This window comes from Hyalella azteca, unplaced genomic scaffold (assembly GCF_000764305.2).
Source record: "Hyalella azteca isolate HAZT.00-mixed unplaced genomic scaffold, Hazt_2.0.2 contig10335, whole genome shotgun sequence".
Lineage (NCBI taxonomy): Eukaryota > Metazoa > Arthropoda > Malacostraca > Amphipoda > Hyalellidae > Hyalella > Hyalella azteca.
The window spans coordinates 254,220-267,629 of record NW_025940379.1 but is presented as its reverse complement, the minus strand read 5'-3'; the positions used below and the strand labels follow the sequence as shown (position 1 = coordinate 267,629).

At 37.1% G+C, this 13,410-nt stretch overlaps 1 protein-coding gene across 1 annotated transcript in view; it reads right to left on the bottom strand.

Annotated features, from left to right (window-relative positions):
* Positions 1-13,410, bottom strand: part of LOC108682349 (MAM and LDL-receptor class A domain-containing protein 2) — a 33,892-nt gene that overhangs the window by 4,436 nt on the left and 16,046 nt on the right. Inside the window, exons 28-43 of the mRNA XM_047882401.1 lie at positions 13,272-13,371; positions 12,726-12,876; positions 11,926-12,137; positions 10,907-11,065; positions 10,389-10,530; positions 9,589-9,811; positions 8,656-8,793; positions 7,925-8,116; positions 7,437-7,673; positions 7,097-7,252; positions 5,997-6,203; positions 5,646-5,780; positions 5,101-5,209; positions 4,398-4,578; positions 3,603-3,837; positions 1,146-1,274 (exon numbers count right to left, since the gene is read on the bottom strand). Of these exons, the coding sequence (XP_047738357.1) occupies positions 1,146-1,274; positions 3,603-3,837; positions 4,398-4,578; positions 5,101-5,209; positions 5,646-5,780; positions 5,997-6,203; positions 7,097-7,252; positions 7,437-7,673; positions 7,925-8,116; positions 8,656-8,793; positions 9,589-9,811; positions 10,389-10,530; positions 10,907-11,065; positions 11,926-12,137; positions 12,726-12,876; positions 13,272-13,371 (2,706 nt within the window). The remainder of the gene's footprint in view (positions 1-1,145; positions 1,275-3,602; positions 3,838-4,397; positions 4,579-5,100; positions 5,210-5,645; positions 5,781-5,996; positions 6,204-7,096; positions 7,253-7,436; positions 7,674-7,924; positions 8,117-8,655; positions 8,794-9,588; positions 9,812-10,388; positions 10,531-10,906; positions 11,066-11,925; positions 12,138-12,725; positions 12,877-13,271; positions 13,372-13,410) is intronic.

The window sequence follows — 13,410 nt, the reverse complement described above, 5'->3', positions numbered from 1 at the left end:
AGGTATAAGGAATAAGTCGCATTTAATCCCTGCTAGGTATAAGGAATAAGTCGCATTTAATCCCTGCTAGGTATAAGGAATCAGTTGCATTGAATCCCTGCTAGGTATATGGAATCAGTCGCATTGAATCCCTGTTAAGCATAAGATCAATGATTCCTTGCATGGTCTATTATAAATTCTTAAGTAATAAAAGTACTATAGATACAAACGTCCAATACGTGCTAATAAAATACCTAAAGTAATATCGATATTGATGAACGACATCCTTAACCCTCTACCGTCTGACATGAGTAACCGGAGCAATATTGTCACAAGTCTACTTCCCAAAAAGGATAGGTTCTAGTGAGCTCAAAATGACTTGCACTGAAGGTTGCCGCCACGTACGACAACTTTAAAATGTTCTTTGTTGCGTACAAACGTCCTCAGGTTGCTACACTCAATAGTTTACGTATAATTTAAGTTGAAAGTTACTTTAAAATGTTCTTTGTTGCGTACAAACGTCCTCAGGTTGCTACACTCAATAGCTTACGTATAATTCAAGTTGAAAGTTCTGTTCTCGGAGAGTGACATACGGCGGTTGAGGGTTTAATAATTACCTATTTAAAACCATATTCTCGCCTCTTAAGTGGCTTAATCTAATATAAATAAACCCAAAATTTTGATAGATATTGGTTTATTAATTTGGTAAATTGTAGACAATGATACTAGAGTGATAATCTAGATTTCATTTCGCATGAACACAAAGATTATCAAGAACGGGTAATGGGTAATGGAACACTTTAGCCAATTAAGCATATCTTAAAGTGTGATCAATACAGGGCTGCGTGAAAAACTCTGGAAAAATCAGCTCAATGTGTGAATTCATTTCTTAATCTTATTAAATATTTTAAAATTCTTTTGATGTATTGCATGAGCAGCAAAATGCCGATCAGCTCTGCGAAACGAATGTGATCGAACGTTTTGAAGTAAAAAAATAGTATATACTGTCAAAGCATAATCATTGAAGGTAATAGAAGTATTTGATGCAATTATTATCCGTTCCTGTTATAGTATCGTCGTCATGTTGTATTTTTTATTAAAAGTTGTAATTTATTGGCCTTATCGATATAACAGTTGAAAAAGTCGAAACATTAAGTAGAACTTACCTCCGACGTCCTCGCCGTAGATGTGAAAGAAGAACTTGAAGCAATAGTAGCCCGCCGGTATGTCGGTGAGCACAAGGATGGCCTGCTGTCCTTCTGTGCCAACGCTGGCGTCCATCAGCATGTAGTGCCCTAGGTACACGTAAAAATTTAACATAACTTCTTCATAGAAATATTCTATGCTGAATAATGGAACCGAAGAATATTGTTTGTTCCATTCAATATTGTTATTTACGGAACAATACGAATATTGTCATTTACATTAGTACATCCATTAATTCACTATCTAACAACTTGTCATGTTATATATAGAGTTTCACCAAGTTCAGTAAATAATGTGAACATAGCTTAATAGGAAATGTTTTTGTTCAAGTCTACGTCAAAATGTCGAAAAATTTGGCTTCTCCGCATCTTGGGCTCAATTGTAGCTGCGAAAAGGCGCGTCGAACGCAGCAAACCGCATGTATTTGAAATCGCAAAAAAGTTTCAAATTTATTTAAAATGAGCATTTTTTATACTAGTACAAAGATTTATTTAAGAGAATTGTATTCATAGATTATTTTTTCGCATTAATTAGACTGATTTTGAGCTCATTTGTAGCAGCAGAAAAGGCTCGTCAAACGCAGCAAGCCTATTACTGCAGGCTTTAGTGTTTTTAGGGGTGTGCTTTCAAATTTATAAGAAATGAAAATTTTTGCTATTTATTACAAAAATTTCTTTGAACAAAAAATGGTATTTATAGGTAATTATTTGCGTTAAACTGGATACCAATAAGTCATGCGGAGCAGGATGGTAACCTTAATACGAGAAACATGCGATAAAAATACTGATGATACATTATCGAGCAAATTTTTTAGCCTTTAATTTTTCTCCATCCATTACACTTATTTTGCTCTCCGGAATAATTTTGCGCTTCATTTAAAATTTATTTTCTCCCTTAATTTTCATGCAAATCCCTTGAGAAATATCATTCTGTTAGTAAAAAGAATAATTAGCGAGTCTAGGTACCCTTTTTAGCGCATTTTCTCATTTATGGAAAAAATGCATTATTGTGCTCGCTATGTCCGTCTGTCTGTCTGTCCGTGACCTCAACTTTTCGTCGACGAGAAAAAGCGCTCTCTGTCACTTACTGCAGTGAGTACTGAGTTATATTTTAAGATTTACATATTGTTCAAATTATATATTAAAAATTATGGGGGAGATGGAACATGGAAGAAGCAAATCAAAAAGAAAAATTTTGGAAAAAGGCCTCTATACACATTTTCATGTATAGAGGCCTTTGATAGAGGCCTTTGGTGAGACAAAAACAAAAGGCCTCTATTTTGTTTTTGTCTCACCAAAGCTACAAAAAATAAAACAGCGAAAAGAAAACATGTCAAGACAACGTAATGATTAAGCAAAATGATCTTACTAAAACTTTGCGCAAGCACGATTTTAGCACATGTCACAGAAAGTCCAATCAAACGCTTATGGCTACCTCGATCTGTCTGATTTTTGGTGGAGAGATGGAGAATAACATAGGAAACAAATCCTGAACTTCCAAATTTTTTTTAACTCTAGTACTTTTCGAGTTACAGCCATTCAAAGTTGAATATCGCCTTTTTTGGGACACCCGGTACATATAGAGTCGCTGAATATTTTCATTATGAAGCGAATGACATGTCTTTCGGTCTTTCGACGAAGTAGTAAGTGAATTAAATGAGGATATGTTCCCTCTTCTATACGTTTTCAATGCATTTCACGTTTTGCTTCATTTTCTTAAAAATTTCATACAAACAAAAAGTTCTTGTATTCGTGTTTTACATTTGCGTGTGAAGTTTAAGAAAGATCGGTCTGTAAATGCAAAAAAATAGACGCAGACGACTTTCTTAAAATTTTCAATACATTAAATATGCTGTATGTTTCTCTTATAACTATTATTGATCATTGCACTAAACAAAGCAAGGGTTCAGTACATTTGCTTAGTCATATATGTTATTTAAAATAATTTATGAGGTCATACCTAATTCTGTCATTCAACTAGCAACAGCACAGGAATGAAACAAATGCCAGCCACGAAAAGTTGAATTAAATACAAGTTTAAATCATAATGGATCCTTCTAAACGCGTTGTGGTTTAATAAATAACTTCTTTTTCGACGGTTACGGGAGTGCTAAATAGTTAAGCAGGTTCCCGACTTGCCCTACAAGCGTTGGGAGCTCAGTGCTCTTTGCATATAGAAAGAATAATTTCTAGATCTTTTGGATATAGTTGCGTTAATAAACTTCGCAACCTTCAATACATTAACCTTTAAAATTTGATAAGGTTGCATCACTAAACTTGATCAATTATTTCTCAACCGATGTTCGTACCGTGTGTGTGGTCGACGGACATTGACATCTTAGTGTCCTCTGTATATCAGCAAAAGTCAATTAGAAGCAAGCGTCAATGGTCCCATTATGAACCCATGCATGTCCGAACCTCTGTCCGTGCCGAGTGTGTGGTCGACGGCCGGCCCAGTATCTCTGTCTGTGGCGTCGCCACGCCACACCACCCAGTTGAGATCATCCGTGGTCTGATCGTTGGTGTAGCCGCATGTCCCGTCCTCGAAGCTGCACCAGCCCAGCGCTGGGCATTCACCGGGTGTCCACTTCACGTCGTCCAGGGCGATGATGGATGCATTCAATGTTTCCTCGTCAAACGCTTCAAAAATAATCTAAAAGAGAGATGTTTTGGGTAATTTTAAAGTTATTGTTAGCAGCATGTAGTATAAGTGTTCAAATTCGAAGAGCCCAATTACAGAGGAAAAACTGTTAATTCAAAAAAGTCGTGATGTACATAAGAGATAATCATGGTTTTGATCGACTTCCTAAAATCAACATCGTCGAATTGCATCGGTGCTTGTAGCACTGACAAAGTTTGTTTAAGAATTCTAGCACCATTTCAATATACACTTGAATCTACGGACTTCTCAGGAATCAAGATTAAAAATTTAGTTCATTCTAAAAAATTTCTACCATTTGATGGTACATATTGCACAATTAATGACGTTTTATCAAAATTAACTCGGAGTGAATATTCATTCCTACGTGTATCAATGTTTGAAAACCTTTTTTCACAGGCTTTTCTTCCTTACTTCTGTTGAAAGTCTTCGTTTCATTAGACGCATGATTATTCACAAACAATTGATTGCAATTTCACTAGTAATTTTACATCTTCAAATTACCTCCAAGAGTTTAATTTTAATTCAACTTAATAAGAGAACAGTGAACCTGCCTGGAAAGATTCTTCCACTGGAGTTTCCACAATGGCCCGGGCCCAGTTTGCTCCGCGGTTACCAGAGGCTGTCCAGACAGGGGTGGCGTCTTCTACGTCCATGCCTGATGGTAACACGTAGGCGGAGAGGGAGCCTGTCCAGTCTTTAGAGCCTTGCATGTAGTAGTACATCTCTAAGCAGCTGGGGTAAAAAATAAACGCCAGATTATGTGGTAGTAGACAAGCAGACAAATTGGGATTTAAAGTAGAAAGAAATTCCAGAGAACATTCCGAGTACATCAAAGTGCATAAGTTATATATTTACATCGCTTAACTCTTGCAATTAGGCCACTTCAATTACGAAATTTGTAGTGGATAAAACCAATATGTCAGAGGGTATTCAAAAATCCTAAGGTTTGCAGTATTGGTGAGTGAGCGGTTGGAATTGTATCTCTTGTCAGACCATGTGAGTCTTTTGAAAACTTCTACAGCTCTTGAAAGAGACAAAAATGAAAACTTAGTGCTGTAATTTTGTTTGCTGTGCTATAAGGGTTAGGCAATTTTATATTTAGCTTGAATTACTTTGAAAATATGCAATATTTATTGTGCAAATTCTTGCAAAATAAAAACTTATCAAATTCTTTCTAAAGAATTCCTCACTCGAACAGCGAATAATGCCTTCAGTTTTTAAATTCGTTTATGCCGAACATTTGCGAATACTCACAGAGTGTTCTCTGAAGCGCTGAGAGCAGGACTGTACAAATAGGCACGCGGGTACAACAGATCGTCTGCAGTCAGGTGATGTACGTACAAGAACCGCCCTCTGCTTGTGCCTGAGATCATGCAAAATTAGTGCGATAACAGGATGTGAAACAGAAGGACCTGTGAATCTGGCTAATAATCCGATAGAATTAAATGATACAATTTATAAATGGTGGAATGATAGTTGTAATTAATCTGCAAAGTAAACTTGCAAGGGATGGAAAATCAAACGATCTCAGTATTGGCATTGAAATTCATTTAAAATGTATTACTCGTTGCTACGTCAATATTTAAACAATTCTATCAAGATTAAAAATAATTGGGACACCCTGTCGATTGAAGTTTAAATTTTCTGAAATATTCGTCTCAATTATCATAAAAACCATTTCCAGAAATTTTTTAGACTAATTTAACGATAATTTATTCCTCATAAACAAAATTCATGAGAGAGAAAGTTTCTTGTGAATAATTTTTTTTCTACTTCAGCAAGAATAAACCAGCAGTCACCGTAAGTGTGATCATAGCTTGGAATTTCCGGAGATGCATCAGCCTGCAGTCCGTCTGCATCAAGCCACGCCAGAGCGTTGCCTTCCGCCGGCATTTGCCAGCCGCATGATTTGTGATCTTCGAAGTCGCAGTGATCTAAACGAAACTTGCTGGTCAACGCATGCACCAGGGAAATAATATTGTAATTCTTTTTATTCTTTTCGTAGATTGAATTTATTCATATTAAATTGACACAGTTAGTGTTGGTAGAAATACACATTAATGTGCAAATAAATATCAGGTTGAAGATTTTTAACTATGGATTAAAGTGAGATAAATTTTGAAAAAATGGTTAAAAGTAAGCAGACTGACCTTGCTCAGCGCACTCGCCAGCATGGGCAACGATGTCGTCGATGGCTATGTTTCCAGTCCGGTTGTCGACGGTTAAATAACCGGCCGAGAAAATTATCCTCACTTTGACATTTCCCTCTTCCGGAATTGCATAGTAGTATGCTTGATGCCAGTCGTTGTCAACTTCACCTTCGCGCTGCCAAGCCAGGAAACTCTCACTCTTTTTATCTAGATGGAAAAATTTAAATCATAAGTTTAATTTCTCGGTTGTGCAAATATGGCACACGTCGAGTTTGCATGATTCTTGTTACTGGCAATGCAAGAAAATAAATGACTGGGGAAAATATCCGTCCATTCGAAAAATATAAAAAAATTAAAAAACACACTTTTGATTTTGAATAGTTGAATTCGATTCATGTAAAAAACAGCTTAAATACAAGGACGGTAAAGTAAAGCGAATGCTTGAGGAGAAACAATATGGCCCTGCAAGGGGCTCAAAGTATTAGCTCAAAATGGCGCTCTATTTTCGAGAACTGAAAAGGATTGTTGTAAGGGATTGGATAGGATATATATTTTTCATTTTGTTTTAGAGAGAGTTTGACGTGACCTTAACCGAATAGCGGAACCTAGTTTAGTCTTGTGGTTGCCGTCGATGTGTAAGGTACGTCTCGTGTAAATAGGAACAGTGGAAACAGTGGATGCTAGGATTACTATCTTTTGTCATGCGTACAATTTGTGTAAATATTTGTGTCAATTTTAATGCTCAAATTTCGTGCTTCTTATTATGATCAATATTTATGTCCATGTCGATTCTTTGCTAGATATTTATTCTTGTTTGTTATTTTATTTCAGGAGTCTCAGTAATAGTCTTGATTCAAGTAACCATCTCAGTAACAGTTTGTCATTAGTTCTTATGTTCATACTTGGCAATAAAGATTATTAAGAAAACTTGTTCTCACTGTGGCTAATGGATGGACCTATATGATCACTTGGCTGAATAATGCAGGGACGAAGATGGCTTTGTTTTTCTTTTTAGTTGGAGTGCGTCCCTAGCATTGTGATATTTCCTGCTGTCAGGTAATCCTTTGTAATGACTTTACAGATACGAAGCATTCACAAACCTTCATCGACCACCAGTGACAGAAGGAGGTCTGCTTCTCCATGCATGAAGTAGTAGAAGGAAAAGCAGATCCCATCACCAGGCATGGTAACGTAGGACGATGTCACCTCAACATTTTGTATGGATGATCCGCTGTCCGATATCACCAGCATATGCCCTGATGAAGATGAATTTGTCGCAATGTCAGGCATTGTACCATTTTTATAATAACTGAAACAGTATCACATTTGTTCAACGTTCACTGTTACCGGATGCAGCATATCCCACTGTAGAGAACGTCAGGCTTATATAGTTAAAAAATTCGAGTTAATTTTTAGTTGGTGAAATATAAATCTAACCACCTGAAGAGAGATCAGTTGTGTGGTCAGAGAAAGGACCCCATGGAACGAGCTTTTCGTTTTCTCCATTTGTCAGAAGCCAGCCGTCGTCCACAGTCCATGCACAAGCGTCGCCACCTTCGAAGTCGCAGGTGAACAAGTCAACGAAGGGTATCATGGTGGTTGTCGTAGGGGGCGCTTGGGTGGTAACTTCCCCACACGCGCCAGACACCAGCAAAAGATCGTCCAGCATGATGACCACTAATCAAAAATAATTAAGAAATTAATCAACCTAGAGGATAAAAATTGCAGAAGAAATTGGAATAAAGATGGAATAATAGAAACGTAGGAAATGAATATGAAATCGTTGGCGAAAACTGAGTTTTGGATTTAAATAATTATACCCCACAAATCATTACCTGGGATGCAGTCGTCAAGTATATTTTTTAAGTTCGACGCAAACTGCACAGATCTCCAACAACACAATAAGCCCTTTCTCCTAGAACACTCACTTCTCTGCTCTTCTACAGGAAGCGTTGAGGCGAAAGCCCTCAGCGAGATCTGGAAGGTGTATGTGAGCTCAGTCAGGGTGACCGAGAAGGGGAGCCATGCGTCTTCATTGCTGACAGATGTTGGTATCGGGAACACCGTGTACGAATCGTTGCTTGTGAGTGATCGAACCGTAAGGCTGACTGTGCTATTTTCTGTGGAACCCGAATAGACAACGATGTGATTAATAATGTTTAATATTGTTGAAGGGACCGCATTAGGTTAATTAACGAAAGTATTCTCTAAAATAAAGAGTTGGTTAGAATCTATGTCTGCTCAATATTCTCCAAGCGGGCATTTATTTATCTGAGGCAGTTTCAGAGCCGCAGATAAATACGAAAAATCAGACTAAAAATTATGGATATAATGTGATATATGTTTTAGATTCGTCGAATTAAAGTGTTCGGGACAATAAAGTACGATAGGTTCAAGGTTGCTTATGAGCGAACAGGCATTACGCACTCAGATATGTGAATAGGTAATATTGTACAGGTATTGACACATTTCCCGCACGCAGCATAAATATGCCCTTTTGACGTACCAAACTGGGTCTGAATGACCCACACGAAGGCTAAAAGTGTATCGCTACCAGAAAAAAAACTCACAATTTTTTAATTATTTTTTGAGTGCAAGGGGAATTTCTTCACAGTTATATTATGTGCATAGAGATCAATGATAGTATAGACTAGCTAACCGTCGAGGTTGGAGGCGAAGCAGTAGCCGGAGAAACAATAAGTCGGAATGAATGGGTTGACTTCAGCGCTGGTGAGCGTCGCGGTGCAGTCCTGTGAGCTGCCCTGGCAGGGTCGACTGTCGAATGAGATGTAGTGACCTGGAGAGATGAGGCATTATTTAATCTGCAAAGATGAGTTAGTTGTTGACCTGCAGAAATTAGTTATAACTCCACTAGCAGAAATGAGTCACGATTCGACCTGCTGAAATAAGTCATTACTTGTCTGCTGAAATGGGAAATTAATTAACCTGCAGAAACGAGTCGTCACTTGATTGTCTTAATTGAAATTTTGGCAAAAAATAGTTTTTATTACAGTTTTCAAATTACTTTGTAATTAAAAGTTTATCCTTTGAAATCGAAATGTTGTTGTTTTTCCTTCACGAGGATAAGGGATTTGGATACGTTTTGCTACAGAGCGCTCCTGGTCTCGCTACCAGAACCCGGAACAGTCTGCCGGCTTCCGTAACATCGGCTCCTTCGTTTCCGGCGTTTCGTCGACGCCTAAGGACGGAACTATTTCGTAAAGCCCATGAATCTAGTGATTAGTGATTTTTATTCGTTTTATTCCTTTCTCAAGTTTTTTTATTTTTCGCTTGCTATCAAACTTTTGTGTAACTTGCTTTCGAAGTTCGTTTGACCCAGTCGCCACGATAATCGCTTCGTAAAATATTAATATCAATAATACATTATGGAATAGTTGAAAGAAAAGGCGGACAATGCCAATCAATTCCTAAGAGAACTCTTGGATAAGTAAATCATATTTAGGATGAAATAGTAAGTCCATGGATGACTAGGAACTATTGTGAGTACCTACATAATTAAACAAAATTATTGAGAAGTTGAGTGGAGTAGTTACACGGCTAACTATTTCGACGGCACTAGAATAAATATTACCGAGTTCACTGTTTAACGTGTGGTCAACTTCCACGAAGCCGAAATTGTCTTGTGCCATGAAGAGCTGCCAGGGAACGCTCGTCGAAGTATCAATGGTCCAGCCACACAATCCGTTTTCAAAATCGCAATCTACTACGTTGGTGCACGGATCGAAATCGATGGTAAGGTCGTCAACAGCCATTGTGCCAGCATTCGATTCGTGTCTATTGGCACCAATAACGAGCTGAAAAAAATATTCGAGAATGGTATAAAAAATTATGTTATTGTAATATTTGTTTTGTAATTTGTTTGCGAGTGCGTGTATGGTTCTTGCTTATTTGTTCTTTTTACGGAAAGAAGAGAAAAGAAGGACATAATTTATGAACGTACTCGTACTTGTTCTAAAGCATTCAATTGATAAAAATTTAAAAAATGTCAAGCCTGTTTCTGATATGTGCGAACGCACATATCATTAAATGAGTTAGTGCATAATTGTTGCGTTGTGTTCAAATCTGATAGTAAGAAATAATCGATTCACACAGAAATAAAAATAAAAATGAAGTGTAATGAACTTTTCGTCAAAGAAAATTATTCATTTGGAAAAAAATTCTGTTGGCATGTCATTCTAGTCTAGTCTAGTTGGCATGTCATTCAACTCTGTTAATTTTCAGCAAATAATTTTTCAACAACATAAAAATTTGATACTAAGATTGACAACTCATATTAATTACAATCTCTTCCATACCGATAAAATCTTCGATGTTACTAGCGAACGAACCGTCATAACAACAAACATCCTGAAACTCGTCTTTTTAACTCACCGAGAAATTGGCCGCAGACTTGACAGTAACTTGGGCCAGTTGCCACGCGGCTCTAGAATTTTCGGAGGAAGACCATAACTTTTCATCCAAGTTTCCTTTGTCAAGAAGAACCGTAAGTTCTCCGACGCCGCTCTCAGTGTTTCTGAAGCGTATAACACATTTCACTTTTTGCAGCTTAAATTACCAAAACAGTCAGTAATCTTCAATTCGGTAATTCAGTGAACTCTACGGTTTTATCTCAGTAAATATCAACTGCACAGTTCGAAATAACGGTGAGAAAATGGACTGAACGGCGTTCTCTTGGCCAGCCGTTGTTTGAAATTGAAACCCGTCGCCGTTTCTTACAAATATAATTTGGATTGAATATGTTAAAAAACGTCGACATGGTTAACTTCACGTGCATGGTAGCCAATAAAACTTCGGACAGGCTGATTTGCGGCGTTTTCCGAATAGTTTATTCCTGAGTGTTGACGAAACGAATTCGACAAATTTAGGCAAAAACATACTCAAAATCTCACCCCGCGTCGTAGAGGTAGTACCAAAATTTGAAACAGTCGCCACCAGCAGAGGTAGGGCGGTTCAACGGGCTTCGCAATCGCCCGTTTTTCCCAGCCTGCCCGTCCTGGACGTCAATCATGGCGTAGTGACCAGCGGCCGTCATCCACGAGTGGTCAGCCCTGACAATACGAATAGAGCGACGTCTATGAACCATTCGAATGGTGCATAGTATGGTAATTATTTAATGCATGTTTCATTGAATGCCAGAAAGTAGTCTTTATTAACAATTTTCTTATTGTTTTTCTCAATTCAGCGAATTAGAATTTAGGCAGGATTTGGATATTCGAATTTTAGGTATGGTAAGTATAGATAGAATGAACTGAACACTATTTATATGCATGATGGAGGGTGTTATTTTCTAATCGATATTACTTATAAAAAATGTAATTATTAAGACCTTCCTAGGAGAATCATGTTACCATCTGATCATATAAATGGTGTTGAATGTAGCTGATTTTTTTAGTTCAAACTCATCGCACGTGATCATGTATTATCTTCAATAATTATAATATGTCAAATGATGCACATGTAAAATGTGGAATTGGTATAAGAAATTAACTTTATTACCATTAATTATTAGGTCAGCGTAAAAAGTGTTCAGTTTAACTAATAAGTGCCCTTTGTATGATAGATAGCAGACTTTCGATGGAAAAAAATCTTCAACGGCATTATTATGTGTGAAAAATATGAGTTGTTACCATTGGAGAACATTGAAATTAAACATCAATAATCTTTAGATATATGCAACTCATACGAAATTGAATTCTAGTCAGTATAAAGTCAACTTTTAGCCATAGTAAATTTAATTTCTCAGTGATCTCATTCATAAAATAAAATTTAAATGACGGTAATACTCATGCTTAAATACTCTCAAGTTTTCGTATCATTAATTTGATTTAATTGCTAATTAATGGTGAATTTAAAAACAATAAAAAGGCTTCATTTAATTCATTTTAATTTCATTAACAGTTTGTCTCACGGTGGGTCGTAAAGAGACGTGTTGGTGTCGGAGCTGACGATGAGCCAGGGTATCTCTTGTTCCGGCACCGTGTCGTTGTGCCAGCCGCAGTCGCCCTCCTCGAACGTGCACGTCAGGTCAGCTGGGCAGGGACCGTCTCTAAGCCCTACATCGTCCAGCCAGATGTATTGTGTGACTTCTTCTGTGCTGTGTGTTTTGCCTCTGATAGTCATCTGGAAAGTGGGTAAATTGTTCTGTCGTTGTAAAGTATGTACCACAAAAAAGTTCCCGACTTTTTAATTGAACAAATTTTTTCTTTATAATAATAATTTTATCTTCTTAATGTACAAAGTATTCACAACAGGGTATCCTACATGCCAACAGATGTTTGAAAACTCTGACAGATGATTTACCTATTAGCTTAAGTAACTAAGCACTCTTTAATAGTCGGGAACTATATTGTGGAACAAGCTATAAAACAGAAATTTTCATCACAAATTATTCGCAGTGCCTGAAATTTTCGCAAAGTTTTTTGAACGATGATATTTCAGTTCATTGTGGAATTACCAAATATATAGGCAGCGACGCACAAGTAATATTTGGATAACTTACTAAGCGAAGATTTGTTTAGTGATTTTATCGAAAAGTCTTTCTTACGTAAACATCTTTTGAAATTAAAAGAGCCCAAATGCTAATACGAGCCCAACGAATAAAACCACATAATGAAATTAATAAGATAATTGAAAACTTGATACAATAACGAAGTCAGCTACAAGTAATGAGATATAATTAAATTTCAATTCGGAATAGATACGACGCACCTGGAAATTGTTATCAGAAGACCCAAATTCCAAGTGAACTTTTTGCCAGTCGACAAAATCCACCTCATGGAGCCGCTGCCACAGGGTTTCGTTCTTGCCAGACTCGTCAGAAAAAATGACGAATAAACTAGCACCTCCAACTATTTTATACCTGTGTGTGAAATTGTTGATTTCAAAAGATTAAAATTCAAATTGTGTTCCCTTAAACCTTACAAATAATTTACACCAATATTTTTGTCACAGTGCAAACTTTTTCATTTTCGATAGTTTATTTTGAATTTTTGGAATATTTATTTTCGGTTTATTACACTTGGAAGAAAATTGTCCAGGACTAGATGAAGGCACTAGCAAGCTTTAGCCATTTTTTTTTCATCTGTGTTCCGAATACGCAATAAACCGTGAAGTGATTTTGATTTTTTGCCGTAATTTTTAGGGAATTGTCAATCGAATGGATTATAGCGCGGTGTTTGGAAGCAGGAAAATGCATGTTTTCACATTAACGAAACGAATAATTAAGAGATTAAGAAATTAGTGACGCATCAGCACCTGAACGAGAAGCATGACTGTCTGGTCGGTGTGCGGTACCAGGTTTTTAAATCCGCCATGACCTCCTGTGATGATGGTGATTGGAGGCGCAAATAATCGTCTGCAATGAAAACATGTGATGCGAGAAATTAAATGCAAC